The sequence below is a fragment of the Zootoca vivipara genome, chromosome Z (assembly GCF_963506605.1).
Source record: "Zootoca vivipara chromosome Z, rZooViv1.1, whole genome shotgun sequence".
Lineage (NCBI taxonomy): Eukaryota > Metazoa > Chordata > Lepidosauria > Squamata > Lacertidae > Zootoca > Zootoca vivipara.
Window position 1 is genome coordinate 14724797 of NC_083294.1, and position 26827 is coordinate 14751623.

General features: G+C 44.9%; 2 protein-coding genes across 2 annotated transcripts in view; both read right to left on the reverse strand.

Annotated features, from left to right (window-relative positions):
- The window catches only part of ASS1 (argininosuccinate synthase 1), a 79047-nt gene extending 78059 nt beyond the window's left edge, over positions 1 to 988 (reverse strand). Inside the window, exon 1 of the mRNA XM_035113052.2 lies at positions 912 to 988. The gene's annotated coding sequence lies outside the window, so the exon portion shown is untranslated. The remainder of the gene's footprint in view (positions 1 to 911) is intronic.
- A 4587-nt stretch (positions 989 to 5575) lies between these two features.
- Positions 5576 to 26827, reverse strand: part of NCS1 (neuronal calcium sensor 1) — a 47839-nt gene continuing 26587 nt past the window's right edge. Inside the window, exons 3-8 of the mRNA XM_035112984.2 lie at positions 18132 to 18270; positions 13435 to 13513; positions 12988 to 13076; positions 11856 to 11933; positions 10748 to 10865; positions 5576 to 8750 (exon numbers count right to left, since the gene is read on the reverse strand). Coding sequence (XP_034968875.1) covers positions 10767 to 10865; positions 11856 to 11933; positions 12988 to 13076; positions 13435 to 13513; positions 18132 to 18270 — 484 coding nt within the window. The 3' untranslated portion in view covers positions 5576 to 8750; positions 10748 to 10766. The remainder of the gene's footprint in view (positions 8751 to 10747; positions 10866 to 11855; positions 11934 to 12987; positions 13077 to 13434; positions 13514 to 18131; positions 18271 to 26827) is intronic.

The window sequence follows — 26827 nt, forward strand, 5'->3', positions numbered from 1 at the left end:
AAATACAGTAAGTTCATTACGAGAAAGCTCATACCAAAATAAAAACTTAGTTGGTCTTTAAGGTGCTACTGAAGGAATTTTTTTATTTTACTTCGATCCAGACCAACACGGCTACCTACCTGTAACCAGAACTATGGAAGGCACCACATTGAGCCGCATGAAATGGAAGTCCATCGTATCTGAAGAAGTGTGCATGCACACGAAAGCTCATACCAAAATAAAAACTTAGTTGGTCTTTAAGGTGCTACTGAAGGAATTTTTTTATTTTACTTCATTACGAGAGGCTTCCTTTACTGAATATAGGGCAGAGCTGCTGGCGAATAACATTCATCAGAAGTTTTTTTGTTCCTTTCCCCTTAAAACTCAATAAATGTTTGCTATGGAGGTCTCTACAAACAGCCCTGCAAGGTAGCACCTGTTCTTTGTTAATGCATTTTGTGGGCACGGGGGGGGGGAGCTTGAATCTGAGGCTTTGCAGGTCATTCCCCTTAGTGGCTATCATTCACCCCCTTTCCTTACACCTCTATGATACAAAAGCTACAGCTGTCAAGTTTCTAGTTCCACCTACTGCATAATGCATAGCAGCCCTACTGGCATTTATGTGTGGCTATCTGAGGCTAGGTTTCAATGAGGGACTGAAGATGCCCAGTCATTGGGGGCTCACAATGCTCCTAGCTGCCCTAGTGAAAAGCAAAAGCCCCCAAATTACTCACACATTTTCAAACAGGTTAAACATATACATGCAGTCCTATTCAAATTATTTTCCCACATTGCATTTATCCACTTTAAAACACAGCCTTAACTCTTCTTTCCTTGTCTCCCTGGATCTTAATCTCCTCTTTAAAAGAACACCACCCCCTTTGCAATTTATCTCCTTCACCTACTGTAAAATTTAGAAAACCCTCACTCACCCCACTACAGGGAATCTGCCACAGATGGAATAGTACCACTCAGCACACAAAACTATGTGTGCCTCTCCTAGAGAGCCACCCCAGATTATAAACCACAGTCACTTGTTTTGGGTGGGAGGAGCCAGGAATGACTGAGGTGTGTCTACACTCAAAGGGACTGCTCTGCATACTGCAGACCTCCCTCTTCACTCGTTCACAATTTCCTCTCTAAATTGGGTTATGGAGTGAGGAGGGTTTTAAAAAGGCAGCCTTCCGCAGGGATTGAAAGGCCCCAACAAAGACCTCCATAGTTCCTAAGGAAACCAAGACTTATGAGGAACAGTTGAGGGAGTTGGGTATGTTTAGACTGGAGAAGACAAGACTGAGAAGTGATATCTGAAGGCAAGTGTGTTTTCTGCTGCTCCAGAGGGTAGGACCCAAACCAATGGATTCAAATGACAAGAAAGGAGGTTTCAACTAAACATTGGTAAGAACTGTGTGATGGCAAGAGCTGTTCCACAATGGAACAGTCTCCCTTGGAAGGTGACGGGCTCTCCTTCATTGGAGGTTTCTAAACAGAGGTTGGATAGCTACCTGTCAGGGATTTTTCAGATGGGATTATTGCATTTCAGGGGGTTTGACAAATGGCCCCTTGGGTCCCTTCCAACTCTACAATTCTGTGATTCTGTACTTTGGACAACAAGCCTGACAGAAGGTATTACGTATATAAGAACTGTAGTGCTGCCAACTTTGGTGGTGGGGGGGCACTCTTCTGCCTTTAACAGGAGCCAGGCAGGTGAGCAATTAGCTGCAAGTGATGCTCTTCCTGGGATAGAGAAAAAATGTGCTGAAGAAAACTATATTTTCTGCATGTCTGGCTGTGGGTTTAAAGACACAGAAACAGGGTCAGGACCAGAATTTGGTAAGCCCCTTGTCAACAGAAGTTCCATGGCTCGTGATTGGTGACACAGAGATATTTGCTGACTCTGCATTCTTCACAATCCAACCCCCCTTTCTTATGCAGTCTTGTGGCTTCCAAACTCTGTGTGCTGAGTCAGCAGCAGACAAAGCAAAGGGCCAAGGCACACAATCTTGCCTATTCTGGATGCAGCCACGGGACATCCCCTCTGTAAACACAGAAGGATTGCCCTCTTGGATCAGACCCCAAAGTCCATCCAGCTCACATTCCAAAAGCAGAACATTTGATGCTTCAGGAAGTTCAAAAGCAGGCATAACTGGAAATAGCCAGCCTTCTCTCCACCCCACCCCCCGCCTGCCCGCCCGTTCTAGGGGTGCAGAGGTAAGGAATTCAGTTTACAAGGAGACAAGTCTATCTTGTACTTGCAATATGCAAACTGAAATGCCGCTATTCTTTGAAATTCAGACTTATCCAAATTTTGCAATGCAGCTTTCCAGTCATGTAATACATGGAAAACCTCATGTGTTAAGTACTGTGTTGTTCATTAAAATGTACACATAGTGAAAATAACATGCAGAACGGTGGGTGGAGTATCACTGGATTCATTTCATTGGAAAGAGAAAATTCCGAAAACTTTATAATACCAGGTTATTTACTGGTATATAGATTAAGTAGGTGGGAACTTTACCATTATTATTATCACAGTCATAGAATTATAGAGCTGGAAGGGACCCCCAAGAGCAGGGCTGGGTTTAAGTTTGATGAGGCCCTAAGCTACTGAAGGTAATGGGCCCTTTATATGTCCAGCTGTCCTTTGTCAACAACAAATTGTCACTGTTTTTTGTGTTGAATATATGCAGTATATATTATAGACCTAATAGGTATCTAAAGCCATTTGCCACTGTTGCTGTATGTAGGTTTTATTTTATTTGTTTTTTACCTTATATTTTGGAAATGTACATCCAGGTGTTTTTTCCCTTTAATTTTTTTTTGGGGGGGGGGCAAGATAGTGGGATCCCTAAGCTATAGCTTGTTTAGGTTATACGTAAATCCAGCACTGCCTAAGAGCCATCTAGTCCAATCCTTTGCAATGCAGGAATCTCAACTAAAGCATCCGTGGCATATGGCCAGCCAACATCTGCTTTAAAACTTCCAATGAGAGAGAGAGTACAATCTCCTGAGGGAGACCATTCCACTGTTGAACAGCTCTTACTGTCAGAAAGTTCTTCTGATGTTCAGATGGAATCTCCTTTCATGTATCTTGAACCCATTGTTTCAGGTCCTTTCCTCCCAAGCAGCAGAAAACTAGCTTGCTCCATCTTCCATGTGACAGCACTTAAACTGTTTGAAGATGGCTATCATCTCACATCTTAATCTTCTCTTTGCCAAGCTAAACAGGTCCAACTCCCTAAAGCATTCCTCCTGAGGCTTGGTTTCCAGACCCTTGGTCACCCCACTCTGTGCACCTTCCAGATTGCCAATTTTCTTCTTAAAACTTCCAGGCATGGAAACTCAGGTGAAGCACATCTCAGTCCTTCCCTGCAGATGTGCCTTTCTACCAAATTTCGTTTAGATACCGAGAAACATCAGCACATTTTGCAGATTTGCAAATGTTTACCTAGGGTAAATTTGTGAGCGTGTGTAAACCCCATGGCCATAAAAGGCGGAGGTTCCTTCTATGCTTTTTTCCAAAACTGTTGTGAACCGCCTTCTGATTTTCATTTGAAGGGTGGTATACACATTTAATTGATTATGATGATGATGACAGTGAAGTGTTGCCTAGAGTAGGAATGGTTTAACAATGAGGATACCTTAGAAAGGTGGCTGAGGACAACCCCAACTGTGCAACATCTAAATAGAGTAGAGTCCTCCTCAAGTTTGAACTGTGACCCTGAGGAAGCAGACATGGAACATAGGAAGCTGCCTTATACTATTTGGTCATTCCAGCTCAGTATTGTCTACAGCAGGCATGTCAAACATGCGGCCCTCCAGATGTTTTGGCCTACAACTCCCATGATCCCTAGCTAGCAGGACCAGTGGTTGGGGAAGATGGGAATTGTAGTCCAAAACATCTGGAGGGCCGCATGTTTGACATGCCTGGTCTACAGTGACTGGCAGAAGCTCTCCAGTATCTTTGTGAGGGTGTCTCTCCCAGTCCTAACCTGGAGATGCCAGGCATTGAATTTTGGACCATTTACATTCAAAGCAGATGACTGAGAAGGTGAAGGAAGAACTGTTGGAAACTGGTTTGGATTTAGATGGGGGCAGCGAATCACATTGCTTACTCCAGGGAGCTTTCTGTTCTGGAGCTGCTGAATGACTTCCCATCATTCAAAGCCACTTCATAAAAGCTGTCCTCTGTGGGGTCTTGCTGAGCAAAATGAAATATCCTTTCGCTGCTTGGGGTTGCTGATGTGTGGCACCAGGCAACACCACAACGTCAGTGGGAGATGCAGTTGCCTAGCAACCCCACGGATCCATCTCCTGCTAGGATGTGAATCCTGAATGAAACAGCAAAGACACATGCTCACCAGCCAACAGCACTGAAGCACCTTGTGGATTGATGGACAACCCATTCCTTGCACCTTACGTTTGGCAAAGTGAAAGCCCAATTAATGTGTTACATGAAATGAACCATAATGTGTTACAAATGAACCAGAGGGGGGCGGCGAGAACTTCCAAAGGATGTCAGGTCCTACCACTGGTAACTCATGGAGACCAAAACAGGGTCTTGTGATGCTGATGGTAGCTTTATGTATGGTACTGAAGGGTGTGTGGGAAGTGTCCCTCAAAACTAGATCTTCTACAGCCAGCCTTCATCATTATACCTCCTGTGCTATCAGAATTCTGGTCTCTCAGGAAACCAAAGGCATTAGATTACATGTGCCCTATAAGACACCACAGTAGTCTAGTGGCAAATTCAAAAGTGCAGGGTCCCTTCATGATACCCACAGCAACATTTCTTCCTTGTCCGCCGTTGCAGCCCTCAATGTTCTTCCCATGTACTTTCTCCAGAGGGACCCTAGCAGCCCGTCCTCAGTGGCTGACTTTCATTCAGATTGGCACCAATGAGCACAAAGGGTGAGAAGACATCTTCTCAGGGAGCAAAGAGCTGGCACCTTGAAGCCACCTTGAAGCCAATAGGGACACACCAGGCTTTATAAAAGCCCTCACACCCATGTTAGTTCTCAGTCAGAGTAGCTACAGGTGGGCATGCCTTGCCTCTTCCAGAATCTGATCCTGCCCCAACCTCCCAGCCTACCTCTGACCACATTTAATTCTGGCCCTGTGGGAACTCTGATGTTTGCAGGGTCTTGACAATGAAGCAGGAATAATCTGACCTACTGTTATGTAACCTGGCAATGTGTCTGCTTCAGGAATACTGTGTGCTGTTCTAAAGTGGGCCTTCTCAAAATAGGGTATTTAAGTGCTACTGTGTGTGTGTGTGTGTGTGTGTGTGTGTGTGTGTGTGTCACACACCCCAACCCCACCAGTAAATAAAACTGCCAGAGGGCTGGAACATTTTTTTTTCTGACTGAAAAAGGTTATATGAACTCTAGCCTAGGGGTGGGGAACTGACTAACAGCACAAACCTATCCTTGTCCACTGGGTGGGAGTCGATGTGAGAAGATTGGTGCTCTCACAAAGGAAAAGTCTTTGTGTAATGAGGAACACAGTTGGGTGAATAGAGACCGTGTTGTCTCTCATGCACACACAGAAGACAGTTGTGCCCCGATTCCTAGAAAAACTTGGTGGTGTGCTGATGAAATAATGTTCTCGTCCCTGTCTGAATTGGGGGACTCAAGCAGTCCCCCCAACCTGCTGTTTTCAGTAATTGGCTTTCAGAAGCATTGCTGCCTCCATCTGTGAAGGCAGAGCAGAGCCCCTGTGGCTAGTAGCCATTGATAGTCTCATTCTCCTCCTCTATGAATTTTCCCAATCCTCTTTCAAAGCCACCTGAGTCAGTGACTAGGATTGCCTCTTGTGGGAGCAAGTTCCATAGTTTAACTATGCATTATGCTCTTTTAACACCTATTGGTGTGGTCATTAGGGGGTTTGGAGTGAGGTATCATCTATATGCTGATGACATCCACCACCATCTCCCTGTAACATCTGAATCATTCAAATCCTGACCTGGCGTCTGGATGAGGTGATGGGCTGGATGGCAGCCAACAATCTGAAGCTGAATCCTAGCAAGATGGACGCCCTGTGGGTGCATGAGATAGGTCAGTTGCCTGTTTTGGACAGGTTTGCAATCCCCACCCTACCTCCAGATCGGGGTACCTTCTAATAGTTTTTGCTTATATGACAGCTACAACTATTCTTGGGCGGGGCAGCAGCTGATCTCGGAGAACTATCACATCCCACCACTTTCCAGTCAGGATCAACCCAGAGCTTGATTATACCCTCATGGGGAAAAAGAGGAGCCTTCCAATCTTCCAGGATTACATACAGGATCTGAGCAGGCAACATCTCCAAATAGAGGCCCAGAACTGAAAATGTCCCATTCCTGAGAAGAAAGTCAGACTCTTCACATCAGGTATATACAATGTGCTGCCCTCCAATGTTGCTGGGCAACAACCTGCATTATCCCTGACCATTGGCTGTACTGGCTGGGACTGATGGGATCTGTAATCCAGCAACAGGTTACCTGTCTCACATGACCAGTCAGCTATAAAATTGTTCTGTTTCATGTTAGCCATTCATGTTAGCTGCTCCCTAGGCAGGTATGGAATTTGGAGCTCCACAGTAGCAATGGCAGGAACAGGACTAGGCCTGGAGTTGGGAATTTATCCTTGACACAAGATGTGAGCCTGTCGCCCTGCAAATGATACTGAACTACCAGTCCCAGCAACCCCTGCAAGCATGGCCAATAGTCAAGGAAGATGGGAGTCAGACTCCAGCAACATTCAGAAGGGCACAGGTTCCCCTTCTCTGACCCAAGAAGGAACAATTATTTATTAGAGGAATTGAAGTTGAAATCTATGTTTAGTGAAGCCAGCTTCACATGCACAGGATTATGGCTTGACCACAAAATGAGTAAGAACCAATTTTGGAGGGGCCTAGTTGAAAGTTAGAACAAAAAAGAGCTCCAGATAAGATGCAAAGAGGCCTCTGCAAGTACAAATTGGGCTGGGCGACATTTTCCAATGACTATGGTTGGCTGAGGTGCTGGGGTGAAAGAAGAGGGCAGAATAAAGTATGTTTCATAATGGAACGTTCTCACAGACTTTTTTGAATCTGACCTGTAATGCATTACTAAGTACGGCAAAAGTCTAATTGAGAATCTGGTTTGAGCCTCTGTATTGAACCCCTAAAGTGAATTTTCTCCCACAGGATCCATTTGCCACCATGTCATTATAGGGTTGTGCCCAAAGTGAGGTCGCGGCTAATTCTGAGGAAAGAATTCTGAGGAAACTCATAAAAGTATTTAGAGGAACTAGCTTAAATTCCCCAGTGGCAATATTAGCCTTAAAACAGAAGAGAGTTAGAGAAAGATTGTATGCTCTCAACAACAAGTAAGAATCCAAACGCCCACAAACAAACAAAAACAGAGGTACTATTATCACCATCGTCATTCTTATTACTTCCTTTCAGAAAGAACTGTGTTTTTGTTGTCGTTGTTTTTTTTAAAAGCTCCAACAAGATTGGCCACATTAACACTTCTTTAGTTTCATGCAGAGAGAGAGGAAAAAAACTTGGGGTTACTGGATTGTTTCATCATTCCTCTTTTACAATATAGGCAAAATGGCAAAATGAATGCAGGGCGGGGGAGAGAAAATAAAGAAATACAAAAGAGGTGGGGAGACAGCATTCAGAGGGGGTGCTGCAGACATCGCAAGTCCCAGATGCAAGGCCTGCCAAGAGCAAGAGGTTTTGGGCCTTTTGGGGTAGGGCGATGAATAGATGGACGAAAGACAACATAATCAGAGGGCACATTGACCCCCTTCTACCCCAGCCAGGCAGCATAGCAGACATATATAAGTTGTGGGGATCTTTCTTTCTTTCTTTCTTTCTTTCTTTCTTTCTTTCTTTCTTTCTTTCTTTCTTTCTTTCTTTCTTTCTTTCTTTCTTCTTTTTGGCTTAGGTTTCTTCTGTGAGGGACAACACCCCTGCAGCATGAGTTTTTTTTTGTTCTTTTTCTGAGACACGAGACAAAAAATTATACAGCAGCTTTGACACACACAAAACGGCAAATAAATAGCTACCGATTGTTCAGAGGTCATTCAAAAGAAGAAAAAGCGTCTCACTTTTCCATCACGCACACACACACAAAATGAGAGCGTACAATAACAATGTCACATCATCATAATAATGTGTGTGTGTGTAGCATTGCAATTTGAACCACAAACCCAAATGAGGATGGACATCAATTTCAAATGGATTTTTAACACACACACACACGTGCGACACCCCCAGGATTTTAAAAGCAAAAGCTTAGCTGCGATTAAGCCATCCACTCTGACAGTTCCAGGCCGGTCCAGTGGCGCCCTGACACAAGACGTCTTAATGGGACCCTAAATCTCCAGTCTGCATGATTCTTCCCCCCCCCCCCAACCAGTAAGAGATATTTTAAAATGGTGCTCGTTCTTAATCCATTCGAAACAAACAAAACAGAATATTAACATGTGAGAGTATTCTTCATGGCCCCAAGGAAATGGCGCTTATCTTTTCATCATCCTCTTCATCGTTGCTTTCTCCTCCTCCTCCTCCTCCGCCCCCGCTTTTCTTTTCTTTTTAAATCGTTGTTAAATGCAGACGCTGGCAAATGGAGATGACGAGCTGGTTTTTGAGCACAAAGTGGTTGGGTTGACGTCACGCTCCAAGCACACGCCTCTCCCACGTTTTTAGCGCAATGAGGGGCTGGGATACGTCAGGCGAGAGAGTCTGGTCTGAGGTGGGTGTTTGATGGCACTGGAAGGGGGTTCCTTCAGGTGTGTCTGAAAAAAAAAGGGAGCAGAAAAGCAGTTAAAAGGGGGACAAAATTGGTACATTTTGACTTGATGGACATTCCTATGCTTACAGACTAAGGCAACATTCACACCATACATTTAAAGCAGAGTATCACTTTAGGCAGCCATGGCTTCTCCCAAAGAAATCTGGGTACTGTAGTTCATTAAGGGTGTTGAGAGCTCTTGTGAAAACTTACTATTCTCCTCACAGAGCTACAATTTCCAGAGTTCCCTGCAAAGAGGGACTGGTTTGTTATACCACTCTGGGAACCCCTCTATTATCACTCTAATGGCTGTCTGTTTTAGGTTTTATTAGTTCTAAATCAGATTTGGAAAGCACTAAGTTGGTCTCTCTAAATGGTCTGTTGATCCTTGGTGGTGTTTGCTGACTCTACTGACAGAACAAACCTGAAATATGGACATCAAAAGCTTGTCAGTTATTTGACCTCACAGGCAGAACCCACTCCTGTGACAAGATTCCCAAACTCCCAGCACTTGCATTGAGGTTGATAAATGTGTTCTCTCATTGGATATCCAACTCAAAGGAGACCCACTGATATTAATGAACATGGCTTGCTTAGGTTTATTACGTAATTACAATGGGTCTGCTCATGAGCAAGCTAGCTGGATAAAACCTAATGCATTTTGACAAGCCACTACTCAGTAAATTATTCACAGAATGGATATCTTGCAAATTAGACAATGGGTTGAGTAATACTATCCTCATATTCTACCTGTTCATTGATTAAAATTGGGATTTTATCGAATTCAAGAACCCTAAGAACAGCCTGCTGGATTAGGTCAATGGCCCATCTAGTCCAGCACCCTGTTCTCATAATGGCCAACAATATGCCTCTAGGAAGTTTTGTTAGCTAAGAACTGGAAATCTCATGAACTACCAACAGGGGATGACTGGCAAATGAAGATGATGGAGTACATGGAAATGGCTGAGATGACCGGAAGAATTCGCGATCGGGGAGAAGAAGCGACAGATGAAGAGTGGAAAGATTTTAAAATTTATTTGAAAAAATATGCAAAAAAATTATATTAAGATTAGATTTAGAATTGTATAGAAGCTGTGGATTTAGAGCCTAAGTAAATAGAAAGGATAGATTTGAAATTTTAAGAAATTTATATAAAAATGTATTGGAAATTGCTAAAAGATAAAAATGAAATGATGCGCAGAGGGAAGGAACTCGAGGAGGTCCCTACACACAATGTTAAAGAAACTTAGAGTTGTATTTAGATATTTTTTTTCATTTTTTGTTATGTTATTGTATTTTAATGTGTTTTATTGTTGTTTATTTTTCTGTTTTTTTCTCTTTTTTCTTTTTTGTGTGTAAAAAACTAATAAAAAATATTTTTTAAAAACAAACAAACAATATGCCTCTAGGAAACCCCCAGGCAGGACCTGAGCACAAGAGCACTCTCCCCTCCTGAAGTTTCTAGCAACTGGTAGTCAGAGGAAGCATTACTGCCTCCACCCATAGAGGCAGGGCATGGCCATTGTGGAATTAATTTGTCACCTCCTCTTTTAAAGCCACACAAGTTGGTGGCCTTTACTGCCTCCTGTGGGAGGTCCAAAATTTAATTATGCACTTTATAAAATCTGTCCTGAATCTTCCAATGTTCAGCTTTTTGGGATGTCAATGATTTCTAGTGTTATGCAAGAGGGAGAAAAACGTTTCTGTATCCCCTTTCTCCACGCCATGCATAATTTTAAAAAACTTCTATTATGTCACCTCTTCCTCACCTTTTATCTAATCTAAAAAGTTCCAAGTGCTGCAACCTTTATTCACAATGGAGTTGCTTCTTCCCCTTAATCATTTGGGCCGCCCTTTTCTGAACCCCCTGTTAAAGAAATCTGAGGATGTATTCCCCATAAATCAGGGAGGAGGCACAGCATCTAGATGTTCCCAAAGCAACCCCTCATCCCTATAGCCCCCCTCTATCTTTTTTTTATTTTAAAAAATGCACCTACTTACCAAAGCATAAGACTGCAAGCTATACGAGTCCGTCATAGAGGGAGAGCGCCTGAACAATGGAAGGGTCAGCCTTGGAGCCCTCCTGGAACTCTTGCAGGGTGAGTTTTCCATCTGAATTCTAGGACAACAGAAAACAGTGAGGGATCAGAGAGGATAATCACAACAACTCTGTGAGGTGTGTGTGTGTGTGTGTGTGTGTGTGTGACTGGCCCATTATGGCTGAGGGAGGATTTGAGCTCAGGTCTCCCCATCCTCACATTTTCTACCTAGAGATGCTGGAAAGTGAACATAAGCTGTGGTTTTGCTTGCTCTCAGGTTCAATCCTCAACCCAAAATATTGTACTGTATTTTGTATGGAGTCAAGCCATTTGGGACTACCTAGCAGTACTGTTGACCCTGACTGGCAGCAGCTCTCCAGGACCACTAGGCAGGGTGTATTTCCAAGCCTTAATTGGAGATGATGGGGCCTTCTGCATTTGAAACAGGTGTTCTACATGTATCCCTTTAGAGCCAAAGGCCTCAATCCCTCGTGGGAAATCTTCTGGAGACCAGATGGTCGTGATAGGTGGGACCATATGCAAAAGAGGGCGGAACAACAGGTGTTGTTTTGTACATTTGAACAACCAAAGTCAGAGGGTTGCACCCACACACCTCTCTCTACCCAACATGCAGGAAAACAAGAGGTATGCATGATCAGAGTTCAAGGCTACATCCCTGCCAAGCAAAAACACTTCAGGAAGTTCTGAAGTGAAGCAGATAAGGACAGTGGTCTGAGGAGAGCCCCGAGGGCCAGATAAAGAACTGTAGAGGACCAGAGTTCCCTCTCACTTAGCTACAATTCTCCCCCCTCCTGCAGAGACTGTCCATGCAGATCTTCAGATCCGTTTCTGCCCACAGGGGGAGTTTGGTTCATGTGGGAATAAGCCTGATGACAGGGTGGAGGAGACAGCCTGCCTTCTGGGCCCTCAAAAGGCACCCTCAAATTCATTGAAGCAGGGCATGGGGGACATTGGTTGTGATCTCTGGTGTGGGAGGGTGGCAGGGAAAATGGGCCTGGCAATTTCTGAATGGTTGCCTCAAGGTGAGACAATGTCTGGGTGCATCTTACTTTATCCATCATGGCAAAAATCCGGTCCACCCGCTTCTCTGGGGTGTTTTCCTCTTCAGGGAGCTCCACAGTGTTCCCCTAAAGAGAAGAGAAGAGAAGAGAAGAGAAGAGAAGAGAAGAGAAGAGAAGAGAAGAGAAGAGAAGAGAAGAGAAGAGAAGAGAAGAGAAGAGAAGAGAAGAGAAGAGAAGAGAAGAGAATAGGGGTTCAGTCTCTGCCTCCTGGCCTGGAATGAAATAAATAAATAAACAAGCTTCTCCCAAAGAATTCTGGGAATCTGTAGTTTGTTAAGGCTGCTGAAAGTTCTTAGGGAACCTGCTTATTCCTCTTATAGAGCTACAATTAATTTCCAGAGTTCCCTGTGAATATGGACTGCTTGTTAAACTACTCATAACAAACTCCAGTGCCCAGTAGGGGGACCCTTTGACCCTTTAAGTTGGTATCATAGTGCAGTGTTTCTCAACCTTTTTTGGGCCACGGCACACTTGTTCCGTGAAAAAAATCACGAGGCACACCACCATTAAAAAAGTTAAAAAAATTAACTCTGTGCCGCCCTATATTATAATTATGACTGTAAGAAACACTTGCCAAATATTGCTTTCCGGCGGGTCAGTGTTGCGTATTGGCGGCTGCCAGGCTCGTTTGCACTGAGCTTTGGGAAAGAGGAGGAGAAATATTGCTTTCCAGCGGGTCAGTGCTGGTTATTGGCGGCCGCCAGGCACGTGACAATGCAAACCGCCCTTCTCGTCACCGCACGTCGCGGCACACCAGCCAGCGTCTCGCGGCACACTAGTGTGCCGTGGAACAGCGGTTGAGAAACGCTGTCATAGTGCTTTAAAGGTATGGTGTGAATTTGGCCTAAGACTACAAAAGCCTTTAGAGGTTTTACTCACCCCAAGGAGTATAATTTGTAGCAGCCTGGGGGGGGGGAACCAACATAAACTCCCAACTTCCCCCATTTACAGAAGCATCCAGACTGGTCGCCTGGAAATGGTTTGCGAATTACCCAGGTGATGAAATTTTGCTCCTCCAGGGTGGAGCCTAGCATTTGCCCTTCCCTCCACCTGGTTCCTCTTTCTATAAATAACAGCTGGAGAATTACTCATATTGCATCCTGCTCTTTCAAACACTCACCACCATCTGGTAAATGGCATCAACAATGTCCAGCATCTCATTCCTAGTGATGTAGCCATCGTTGTCAAGATCATACAGCTTAAAGGCCCCTGAAACCACAAGTAGAAGGTTAGGGAGAGCTATGCCGACCTGCGGCTTAAAAGTCCTAATTACATGTTAGCCCCGCCCCCATCTGGGCATCATCTGGATGCCTAGATGGTGTGTCTGTGTGCATGCGAATGTGCGTGCTATGTACAGTCCTGGCAGAAGACTTTCATAAGCTGCTATCTGAGAGCAAGAGGGAAAGGGGCAAGATCCTGAGGGTGCCACATGCCAAAAAAGGAAGCCTTAGCTCACATTGCAAAGGTCAGTTTTGCTCGGGGATGGATTGTGGGAACTGAGCCCTAATTTAGAGTGTTGAATGCTGAAAGGACCAGTTTTAATTGTTAAATCCAGTTGACCACTTACACCGCAGTTTCTCATCCAACGTCCCCCGGGAAGTGACCGACAAGGCTTGGATAAACTCGGAAAACTCAATCCTTCCATCCTGAGAACAACAGAAAAGTGATTTGGTAAGGCTGGAGCCACCTAGAATGGCCCAGGGCAGCAGGCTATCTCCAGAGAAGCTCCCTGTCTGAAACCCTGGAGAGCTGCTGCCAGTCAGTGCAGATGTGATTGAGCCTGATGGAACAATAGCCCTGACTCTTATAAGGCTGCTTCCCAAACAAGGTAGTTCAGGCACCCCCAAACTGCGGCCCTCCAGATGTTTTGGCCTACAACTCCCATGATCCCTAGCTAACAGGACCAGTGGTCAGGGATGATGGGAATTGAAGTCTAAAACATCTGGAGGGCCGAAGTTTGGGGATGCCTGAGGTAGTTTGTGATGACTGGGGAAGTGGGTGGGATCTCACAGTAGGAAAGAGCACCATGCACTCTCTTGCATTGCAGCAAGGGAAAGAAGCCTCAATCTATTTCTGCTCCACATTAATTCCTCACACGCTCTTTCAAAAATCTATCCTGTCCTGCATCCAATTTAATCTGTGCTTGTTTTGAAAAAACATGCACAAAAATTCCTATTTAAATACATATTTCAGGAAGCATTTTATCCCCAAACAAGATGTTCCTAAGTGGAGTTTAAATTCTACATACACATTTGTAAATGCATTTTATTCCAAACTGCACTCAAAGAATTTTCACATGTTTAAATCTGTTGAGCCGAGAGCTCTGTGTGTAATATTCTGGAGGATGTTTCAATCCACACATCTAAGTCCAGGAGCTGCAAAATCCATGCCAGTTCACTATGGGAGACACAGAAATCAAAATTCCTAAAGCACCTGGAAATACAGCATAGCTGGGCATTGCTACAAAGGAGATTCTGCTGGAACTATCAAGGACAAGCTTTCCCAACTGCCTTGCCCCACTCCATGCCTAGTGTGTGTGTGTGTGTGTGTGAGGGGGGTATTTTTGCCGCTATGTGGATGTTTTATATTTTATTGCCAGGCATCATTTCAGTTGTTCTTAGTGTGAGATGTTCGTTTGCCTTACAGACATTTTTTTTAAAAAAAATTGTGATCTGTTTTGTATGCTCCACCGCCACAGCTGGGGCACTAATGCTTCTGAATGCCAATTGCTGGAAACTGCAGGAGGGGAGAGTGCCCTTGTGCTCAGATCCTACTTTTTGGCTTCCCACTGAGGCATCTGGCTGGCGACTGTGAGAACAAGAGGGTGGACTAGATGGGTCACTGGAGGAGCAGGAGGCTTGAGGTGGCTACTAGCCACCATGGCTGTGCTCTGCCTCCCTGATCAGAGGCAGGAAACACTTCTTCATCTTATTAGATTATATATGGCCTTTAATGGGCATTCATTCCAATTTGTTTGCAGGGTCATACAACAGGAGCATTCTTCCTGATTTGTTTGAAAGGTGTTGGCACACCTCCCCGTTAGTCATTCATTCATCTCACTCTTTCCTATGCATATCTCCATCATTCTCCAATACCAACAGTCACTGGGAGATCCAAAGGTACCTTTGCCAAAGTGGTTGCTTTTGATGTGTTGAGTGCTATTAACAGCTCAGTCTACCTTAATATTTCCTAAAGGTCACAGCTTCTCAGAGGAATGCTGGAGTACTGGCCAATTAACTTTCAGTTTCCTTAATGACAAAAAGCAGAAAAGGGGGAAAGACACGTCACACCAAGAATTCCCTTGTCCATTTAAGATTTATTGTCAACCATAAACCAGGCTTTTCACTCTGTCTTAGCCAGATGGGCAAGATATAAATAATAAATTTGTTGTTGTTGTTGTTATTACTTTAACTACCAATTTTCCTTCTGTTCTTCTTAATGACAGAAATTCGTTACTCCAAGTTTCTGGACTATAGATTTTTCACCAGGAGACAGATAAATCTCTCTAGTTTGCAGTTTTTCCTGTCCCAGAAATGTTTAAGAAAGAGAGGGTGCGAATATTTCTACCCATGGAGGGTGTTTACATGGCATTCTGGCACAATGTCACTCCTTAGCTTGCCAGCTCTTTCTAGCTCCCGTCCAAGCCCCCAGGTGTGCAGACAGCAGAAAACAGCCTTGATCAAAGCATTCAAGGTACTCCCTGATCACCCTTATCTCCAGAGTGATTTAATAGTCGGACTATCCATCTGACCATCATCAATCACCACATACTGTAATTATACTGTGTTAGTGGCAAGCTAACAGAGAGACAGCCGAACCACCATTCATCTCCCTGGAATCCCACAATTCTCAGCACTCTTAACAAACTACAGTTTGAAAGGTTCTTGGGGGGGTGGGTGTTATTGTATGTATAGTGTGGATGCAGCCTAACGGAGGAATACCTTTTCTAAGATGGGACCTTCATAGGTACTTTCCTTAAGTTAAATTATTCAATATATTTCTAGCCCACCCTTCATCAGATCACCCTCATCAAAATAACCCATTCAAACAGTAAACACTTGTAAATATCAGTTGCTAGAAACCGCAGTAGGGGAGAGTGCCCTTGTACTCAGGTCCTGCCTTTGGGTTTCCCATTGGGGCATCTAGTTGGCTACTATGAGAACAAGATGCTAGACTAGGTGGGCCCATTGGCCTGATTCAGAATGCTCTTCTTGGGTTCTTAGGCTCATTCTTAGGTTCTTATCTTGAAATGTTGTTGTATCTTATTCTGTATGTTGCTATGAGTCACTTTAAGCATGAAAAATGAAAAAGTGGCATACATATAAACTGATTCACAGTGGTGATGGTGAGCATAGCCAGGTGCTGGGCTCCTCCAGTTCCCTCCCTACCTAAAAAGTTAAATAATCCACGGTTCTGCAAAGATGCCTGCAAGTGTCACGGCTTTGCTCAAGGTGGGAGGGATGTTCCTCAGTGGGATAAACCTTATTCTCTTGGATCCCTTTTGGAAAGGAAAAGGGGAGCATTAAAATGCCAGAGGAGGAAAGTGGTTGTGGGGAGCAACTTAGAAAAGAGCAGGTTCCTGATTAGCATTTAGCTTTACTGCAGCTCTGCTGGTTTCGAGATGGTGGGGGTGAGTTTAATCCAGCCGGCGAAGTTTAACCAGATGGATTGTTTAATTCCTGCTACTTTTACTGGATGGGGCGGTTGTCCCAGCAGAGGGTTTCCACAGTTGCATAACATGTGTTTCCTGCTTGGTGTTTCCTGCTTGGCAGGGGGTTGGAAAGGATGGCCCTTGTGGTCTCTTCCAGCTCTATGATTCTATGTCTTGCTTCCATCCCTCCTGCTTTGAGTGTTGCAACTATTATTATTATTATTATTATTATTATTATTATTATTATTATCCTGTCTTTTTTGCAGACTGCTAGTCAAGTTGGGTTACACAAATTAAACAATCTCAGATAAATATAATTTGCGGGGGTGGGGGAATGAGACACAGATCATTCTGTGATGCTGTGAAAATCAAATCTGACAGATCCACCAGTCCCTAGTGAGGGTTCAGACTAGGAATAAAACTATTTATCCTGCCTAAATAAGGCTACTGAAATGAAAGAAAGCTGATCACACATGGTTTTCTGCTTATGGCAGGACTGTGAGCTTAGCTCAGTTCTGTAACTGCGAACAAATCTCTACACCCAGAGTATGCTCAGAGGCACCCTTGTCCTTTCATTTTAATGGCATGTCTTTTGCACCTTGGAGCTGGTATTGGTAGATGATATTATTATTATTAATTATTAAATATATTTATATTCTGCCTTTTTTCCAGACCAGGACTCAAGGCAGCTTACAGAAATTAAGACAAACTAAGATAAAAGGCAGAAGGCTAAAAACTTTTTAAAAGTAATTAATAGAATTAAATTAAAAATATATAAAAATAAATCTAGTAAAATACAGATAATAAAAACAGCACAGCACTATCTGAAGGCCCTTTCCTTAAACAGTCAGTTCCCAGAGGTCTGTTGGAAGAAAATAGACTTTACCTGCGGGTAGAAGTTCAACAAGGGGAGAGCTGGTCTTGATTTAAAGAGGGAGTTTTACTTAATCTCATTTCCTCCCTAATAACAACAGACCAATAAATGGGTAAATAAATAAATTCACCCCTAAGGACTTGAGCAGGCAACCATTTTCAGCCACCATGGAGCAAAGGGATGGATTTTCCTCCCTTCTGAGACCAGCTGCGCTAGAAATCATTATGGTTTGGAGGTGGGACATTGGCCCAGGGTTTGTCAGATCAGGAGCATCACAGACCCTGAGATTTCAGGGCCCAAATCTGAAACCAAGGTGTTGTCACAGGGGGCAGTGATGTCATGCGGGTGGGCCCTAGACCTAGAGGTTAATTGGGACAGGGAAGCAGAGGAGGGCAGACCCTGTCAAACATCTACACTGTAATTTGCAGCCAGCTCCTGCCAGGCTGTAGCTTGCAAGTTGCATGCACAGTCCTCTTAATAATTTTGTTTATTATAATTAAAGGCCCTCTCACCCACCTGGAGATTCAAGCCCTCTGCCTGCCACCTGGAGGCAGCCAGGCCAATCTGGAGACTTCAGTTGACACCTGGCAACTGTGTGTGTGTGTGTGTGTGTGTGTGTGTGTGTGTGTGTGTGTGTGTACATGCTTTCTAACTGGCAAGCTCCATTAATGCTTCAGAGGGGAAGATAAGGATAAGGAAGTGAAGGGGGGTGAATCACAGAGAAACGCAGTGGACTTACTTTGTTCTCGTCGAAGACGTTGAAGACGAATGTGGCAAACTTGGTCGGGTCCCCAAAGGGGAAGAACTGCTTGTAGATCTTTTGGAACCCAGCAGCATCCAGCTGCCCACTGGGGCAGTCCTTGATGAAGCCTTTGTACCTGCGCAAGGAAGAAAGGGGAGGAGAAAACAGCTTGAAGGTGCCCCACAGTATTGACAAGGCGCTACAGATTCTGTTCAAGGTGGCTCTGATGATACAGCCTTGAGCAAGTGAGAAAGCAAGGGACATGGAGTTGTATCCGACTTGCCCTTCTCAAGAGTACACGACTGAAATTAACGAGACAATACCTTTGGTGGGTCTACTTTGAGTAAGACTGGCACTGGGTGCTGCTACCCATGGGATCCAACTCCCAGGAAATATCAGGTTGTACCTTTCCGGAGTTTATTTTGCCAGCTGCACTTGGCGGCCATTTTCCTTTCCCAGCGTGCCCTTGGTTAATGTGTGGCTTGAGGGCATTCCTGGGGGACAGGGAATGGTGGCCACCAGAGGGGGGGCACTTTTCTCCTCCTCCACACTCCATGGCATGGAATAACACAACGCCCAAGACATACTGGGGAATTGTGAAACATCTCCCTTGCCTAACATAAACACAATAGAAACCCTGAGAGTGAAGGCAGCATAATAGCTCAAAAGACTGAGCTAAAGTCAGCCATAAGTTCATTTCTTGCCTTTGCCATGAGATGAATAGGTTGGTCTTAATCAAGTCCCTCCCTTAGAGCCTTACCTCCAATGTAGGGGAGAAGAAGATAAGAAGACCCCTGAAGCGGGATCGTGACAATTGGCCCACACCTACATGATGTTAGTATTTGTAATGTAATTTCATTGGGAATGTATTTCACAAAGAACAGGTGGTATTGGGGAAAGGATGTGGCAGTAGGCAATTGGCAGTTGAGAATTGGTAGTTGGCAATTGAGGGTTGGTTGGTTATTTCTGTTAGTTCTATATTGACTGTGAAGGTGAGAGGTGTGGGGACTTCTTGCATATGCTGCCTGGAGGAGTTTGGAAATAACACTTGTTGTTCAAATGTTACCAACCTAACAAGTAAAAAGATTTACACTCAACTATTTGTGTAAAGGGGTAGGTGGGTGGGTAGGTGGGTGTGTATCACACCGGCCTCCTGTCCTCACAGTGGCCAACAAGATGCGCCAGTGAGGAGCCTGCAAACAGGACAGTTGGAGAACAGCCTTTACCAAAGGTGTCATGGGCTTTGAAGAAACTTGATCTCAGGACGCAAGGGAGAAACGTGCTAAGAGGAAGCCATGCTTGGCAAATCCACACCGTGAACAACTCCAGCCTGGAAACCAATGTCCCCACTGTGGAAGGACGTGTGGATCCAGAATTGGCCTCCACAGTCACTTACGGACCCATTGTTAAATCCGTGCTTATGGAAGACAATCTTACTCAGCTACCGGTATGAGCGATCGCCAAAGAAGATCCCTCTTTTCCATAAATTTGTCTGATCTTTTAAAGCCATCTAGCTAGGTTGGTGGCCATCACTGCCTCCCATGTTCCAGCTGGCCAAGCTGGCCTGATCCAGCAATGTGGTCTCATTTTGCACCCCCTTCATTCCACTGTGCTGCAGCCAATGGCCCATCTAGTCCAGCATCCAGGTCTCACAGGGGCTAACCAGATAGCCCAATGGAAAACCCATAAGCAGAATCAGAGCACAGTTTTCTCCTGTGGTTTCCCGCATCCAAAGGGAGGTGAAACACAGTGGAAATCCATCTTACTCCCTTGAGTCTGTGGTGGGAGCAACAGGAACAAATGGCCAAAATATTTACTAACCAGCACCCTGTTCCCCCAGCTGTTATTTCTGACTTAGGTAACACGGCAGCAGGAGTTATAATAATATTTACAGGAAAAGGGACCGTGATGGATGCGGCAGCTGTCACTGTGGGATTCTGGATTACCTTTCCTATCCACGCATGAGGCTTATGGGTAGGCTGGCTTGATCAAAGCATGCCATTAGAAGTTTGAGGGTTTGTTTGTTTTTTAAATAGGTAGCTCTTCTCCATATAAGCCCACTTGCGGGGAGGGGGGGGAGCCTGGCTGGCACACCTCTCCTCTGACTGGCTTGAGAAGGCGCCTGAGCCTCCCTAAATGATTACAGGAGGTTTGGAGTCCCAGGGATGATTTCACTATTGCCCTATATTGTACGGGATCATCATTCATATCACGTGTGAAGAAAGTAGGTAGAGAAAAGTTTCTCTCTCATAAAACTAGAACTCATGGGCATTCAATTAAGCTGAATGTTGGATGCTTCAGAGTGGATGAAAGAAAGAGATATTCATGCAATGCAAATGTAGACCATGGAACTCGCTCCCACTGGAGGCAGTGATGGCCATCGCCTTGAATGACGTTAAAGAGGACTGGACAAATTCATGGAGGAGAGGGCTATCAATGGCTTCGAGCCATGATGGCTGTGCTCTGCTTCCACAGTTGGGGGAGCAACGCTTCTGAATATCAGTTGCTGGGAATTACAAGTGGGGAGTGTTCCTATTGTACTCAAGTCTAGCCTTTAGGCTTCGCACAGGCATCTGGTTTAACCACTTTGGGAACAGGGTGCTAGACTAGATGGGCCAATGGGAGCAGCCTCCCAAGGTTTCAGGCAGGGGACATTCCCAGCCTTACATGGAGATGCTGGGAATTGAATCCTCTTTTAGGACCATTCAAGCTGGTGGCGATTGCTGCCTACTACACATCAAAAGGCAAAAGAAAAGGTCTCTGCCCCAAGGAACAAGCTATCTAGATTTCATCAGTGGGAAGACTGGGGAGACAGTGGGAAGACTGTCAAGATGGCCCATGGGGAAGGTTCCCTCCCCTCTCCCTGTGTGTGGGAGGTCTCTTTCTCAAAAGACACCTTAAGATACGACAAAGGGCGAAAGCAAAGACTGAATCCATATCCCTTTTCTCATAGACACTGTAAGATGAGGAGAGAGAGAGAGAGAGACCATTCAACCACAGCCCCCCAAACTCTGCTCTGAAAGAGCAATCCAAGATAAGCCACAGGGAGCCCTTGCATTTCAGGCACCCAGGGGAATCTGGGCTGATCAGGTCAGAGATCAGGTGCTTTCCATGAAACCAATCCCTCTGACACACCTCAGGCACACAAAAGGAACAGCTGATGATACATTTGCAAGGGCTGCCTTCTGCTGGTGAAGGCGAGGTGAGGGTGACCTGGTTTCAGACCCTGCTCTCCACTTTAATCTATTCCCTGAAATTACCTCCACAGCAAAACCTCATAATCGTCTACCTCCAAGAGCATTTAGCCAGATTTTCAGCAAACAAAGAGAGGCTAGCACCACCTACACCAACACCTAATCATCAACCTGCTCTGCAGACTCAGAGCTGTTTCACCCAGATGAATCTATGAATTTATTAAAAAGATTTTTTTTATCGTTTTCAGCACAGCTGATCCAGAAGGTGGTACAGTCCTAATACTGACAGAATGGACTGCACCACCACAGATGGTAGGTGGGGAGAATATCATTTTCAAATATTTATCTATGCTGATTAACATTTAGAAAAGGCATCTCCCCACAAATAGAAAAAGCGCTAGCTAGAATCTTGCTGTCTTGCTCTGCTACTTTTCTTCTGGCAGGGAGCTTGCTTACTTACTTACTTGTTTGTTCCTTTCTTGCACGTATATCCCTTCTTTTCCCCCATGGATGTTAAGGTGGCTTACATGGTCCTCCCCAGTGTTGGAAAAGGTATTCCCCTCTCAAAGGAAGGGTGAATACAAGATACGAAAGAATAACTCTATTTGGAAGAGGCATTACTCCATGAGAGAGAAATGCCACTTCTGAGGTCAAGGATGAGGAACCAATGACCATTCAAATATTGTTGGACTCCACCTCTCATCCAGCACCAGCCGACATGTCCAAAAGACAAGGATGGGAGGAGTAGTCCAGCAACATCTAGATGGCCACAGGTCTCCCAAGTCTGCCTGAGGTACTGGCGTAAAGTTGGCACGGTTGTGCTACTCATTGCGGTTAACAAACCCACTTCAAACAATGGTTTCCCATTTTGGTTCAACCACTCAGATGCAACACTGAAACTGCAGCTACGCTCTACATTTCATCTACAGAGTACTGCACTACCAGAGTCCGCCTTCAGTTCTCAATCTCCTAAAACAGATCACACTATCAGCCTACCTCACAAGGTCATTGTGAGAGATGGCCCAAGAGAAAGCTCTTTTCTACTTGATTTAATTTAATGCATTACCTATAAGAGAATGTCAGATTCTTTCCCACACACTCCCTTTTTCAGTTGCAAGAAACTAAATTGAGGTGGGGATTACTCCCTCTCTGGATACCATGGGCATAGCCGGGGGGGGGGGGGTAGGGAGGGACAGCTGCCCCTCGATCAATACAAATCAATAAAAATACATAGCAAACTGAGGTTCTGCCCCCTCAACAAAAGACCTGCCCCCTCCTAACAAAAGGCCTCCCCCCTCTTAAAAAATCCTGGCTACTCTCATGCTGGATGCTGTTTAGTTTAACACTAGTTGAATTCCCCACTTTTACAGCCTGTTCTGATGAGGAATTAATCCTCCCTTCCACAAAACAAGCTGTGCGGGAACCATCTCCTTCCCACGAGCCAAGATAAAATGGGAATAAACAAGGAACAGGAAGGGGGGGGAACACAGAGAGAAACAGCAGATGGGGGTGGAGAAGTGGGGAGGGGGTGAGATTAGGGGAGCATTATGCAACAGGGCCACCCAAATCTGTCAAGTATCAAACTGAGCAGCAAGGGAAGGGGGGGGAGCACTAAGATGAAACTGATCAGGAAATATGACAGGGAAAGAGGCAGCATCTTCTTTCCCTCATTGCTGTCCATGACACAGCAGGAATCAGAAATGGGGCGGAGATGCATTTGAGGGCTGTTGGAACAATAGAGAAGTGGGGAGGGCGGACACCTTTGAGGGAGTTTGCAGAGGGGGTAGCACGAAATCAGGAACACAGGAAGATGCCTTGGAATCACAGAACTGAAGAGTTGGAGGAGACCCTGAGGGTCAAACCAGGGCAATGCAAGAATTGTTGTCCTATATGGGGATCGAACCTGAAACCTTGGCATTATCAGCACCACGCTCTAACCAACTGACCAAAGAACATTAAGATGATCCCACCTAGTCCAGCATCCTGTTCTCACAGTGGCCACCCACTTGCCTGCTGGAAACCCACAAATAGGACCCGAGCACAAGTGCACCATCCCCTCTTGCCATTTTCAGCAGCTGGAGGAGGAGAGGGTTCTTGATGGCTAGTTGCCACAATGGCTATGCTCTGCCTCCATGGTCAGAGCCACATAGCCATCGTGGCTAGCAGCCATCAATAGCCCTCTCCTCCTGCATGAATTTGTCAAATCATCTGTTAAAGCCATTGAAGTTGGTGGCCATTACTGCCTCCTGTGGGAGGGAGTTCCACAGTGAACAATGAAATTATTCATTATTGTTCATTTATTAGTACTAGTAGTAGCAGTAATATCCTGCCTTTCTCTTGAGACGGGATTCAAGGCAACATCCAATATTTAAAAAACAACCTTATATAATGCAAGGTAATAAAAAGAAACTAATTGATAACAATAGTTAAAACACACGCGAACACATTTAGAGCCAGCCTTTCAAATCCAGTTTGCTGCAACAGCAGCCCAGTGATCAGCATGACCTGCACCTTACTTTCCAAAGGCTCGTCTCAACAGGAAGGTCTTAGCCTGCAGGCAGAAGGAAAGCAAAGAGGGAGCCAGTCCAACATCTCTTGGGAGAAAATCCCACAATATGGGCGCCACCACAGAAAAGTCTCTCTCTTTCTCTTGTGTCACCATAAACCATGCTTCTGATGGGACCAAGAGAAGGTTCTCACCTGAGGATCTTAGCACATTGGGCAGGTTTGTAGAAGGAGATACAATCTTTCAGGTAAGCCTGGGCCCAAGCCATATCAATCATGTGCTGAGCATGAGTGAATCACCCTCCTGCCCCCATACAAGTTCACTTCCCATTCACCAAACCATTCCCTGGAAGGAAACTGAGAAAGGAATAGAATGGAACATCCATGCCCAGCCATTTAACGCTTAGCCAGTTGATTAACTATAGGGGGCGGGAGGGTTGTGGGTGGACTTTTTCTTTTTCAGGCGGATGCTGTTCTCCTTCCCAGGAAGAACGAACTGTTTATTCTTCTGTGACTAACAGTGCAATTTGTTGTTCAATCTGGAACAAGCCAGGCCTGTTAGCTGGCCACACTCAACAGTGCAAATAAGTGAGCATGTTTGCATTAGCAGAGGGAATGCGCAGAAATGTTTCTGTGATATGCTATGTGCTAAGAAAGGAATCTCTGTACAGACTAAGGGTGCCTCTCCTCTCCATTTCCTGGAGCAGTTATTGGTAAGAGTGTGCGGTGATGGCCATCCATGTGAATTGCTTTAAAAGAGGATTAGATCAATTCATGGAAGAGAATATCAGTCGCTACTAGCCACAGTAGTGATGTTCTTTCTCCCACCATTGGAAGCAGCATGTCTCTCTCTGAATACCCATTTCTGGGAATCTGTTGCACCCAGGTCCCGCAAGTGGGGCATCTAATTGGCTACTGTGAGCTGAGTGGACCCCAATGGACTGATTTAATAGAAGGAAGGATAGAAGGAAGGGTCTTTGCACCTTTTGATCATGCCTAGTAGTTATTGATTGGGAGAGCGGGTGGCGCTGTGGGTTAAACCACTGAGCCTAGGGCTGCCGATCAGAAGGTCGGCGGTTCGAATCCCCACAATGGGGTGAGCTCCTGTTGCTCAGGCCCAGCTCCTGCCAACCTAGCAGTTTGAAAGCACATCAAAGTGCAAGTAGATAAATAGGTACCACTACAGCGGGAAGGTAAACGGCGTTTCCGTGTGCTGCTCTGGTTCGCCAGAAGTGGCTTTGTCATCCTGGCCACATGACCCGGAAGCTGTACGCCGGCTCCCTCGGCCAATAATGCGAGATGAGCACTGCAACCCCAGAGTGGGTCACCACTGGACCTAATGGTCAGGGGTCCCTTTACCTTTACCTCTAGTAGTTATTGATAGCCTCATCCTCCATTTTGTGCCTGAATGCTTTTCAAAGCTGCCCAAGTTAGTGGCCGTTCCCAGTCCAGTAGGAACAAATGTCCATCATTTTATTTATGCCCTATGTGAATGTACTATTAGGTCTGTCCTGGATCACTGACCATGTTCTTGCTCCACAGCCTGAGGCAGTAATGCTTCTGAATACGATTACTGGAAACTGGGAGAGAAATTGAAGGGGAGAATGCTCTTGTGCTCAGGCCTTGCTTGAAGGTCTCCCATTGAGGCATCTGGTTGACTACTGTGAAAACAGGATTCTGAACTACCGTAGATGGGTCTTTGCTCTGATCCCACAGGGCTCTTCTTAGCCATGGTAACTAAGTTTCTCTGTTCAAATGCAGTCTATCTCTGCATACCAGTTGTTGGGGGGCAACAACTATTGTGCTTGGGTCCTGCTTGTGGACTTCCTATTGCAGCATCTCACTGGCCACTGTAAGAACAGGAGGCTGGACTAGATTGCCATTGGCCTGATCCAGAAGACTCTTATTATGTCTTACCTCCACTGGTTGAGGCAGTATATCCCTGAAAATCAGTTAACAGACATCACAAGGTACTACTTGTGGGCTTCCTACTAGGGCATCTGGCTGGCCACTGTGGGAACAGGAAATGCCACTGGTTGGATCCAGTAGGACTCTTCTTAATTGCAGTTGCCATTTTGATGACCCAGTTTGGAGAGATTCCTTTGGAGCTCTCTGCAATCACCCCCTTCTATCCTTATGGTGCTGAATAATTTGATGTCTTCTGTAAACTTGGTAAAGCTATAGCTCTGTGTTTTCAAATTCTGGTATTTTAGTGTGGGTGGCAATTTACAGAATTGTTGCTGTTTTATTAATTTAAAACATGTTTTACCCTGCTATTCAGCAGGAAAGTCTCCCCGGGCAGCTTAGAGGTGAAAAGTCTCTATGTATATGTACAGTATGTATGTATGTATGTATGTATGTATGTATGTATGTATGTATGTAAAGATAGATATGTATGTACCGGTATGTATGTATGTATGTATGTATGTATGTATGTATGTACAGGGGTACCTCGACTTACGAACGACTCGACAACCGAATTTTTTGACTTACGAATGGGGCAAATGGCCGCATGCTTACGAATTTCTCGACATCCGAACAGAAACCGCGGCGGTTTTAGATAGGGTTTTTTCGACTTACGAATTTTTAGATGGGGTTGCTTTGACTTGCAAATTATTCTGTTTCCAATGCATTCCTATGGGAAATCGCGTTTCCAATGGCACTTTTCGACTTACGAATTTTTCGACCTACGAAGGTGCCTTTGGAACGGATTAAATTCGTAAGTCGAGGCACCACTGGATAGATAGATAGATAGATAGATAGATAGATAGATAAATAGATAGATAGATAGATAGATAGATATGATAAAATATAAAGATAAAGAGATGGGGTGTGGGTGTGGGTGTGTGGGTGTTTACCCTGTTAGCTATCTAAAAGACATCACAGAAAAGGGAAAGGGGGGGGAGCAAACTCAGGCAGCAGCTCTTAAGATAATGAAAATTCCTATAGAGAACTGGCTGTGATGGAAACAGATTGAGGGTTTCCAAGTTTCAG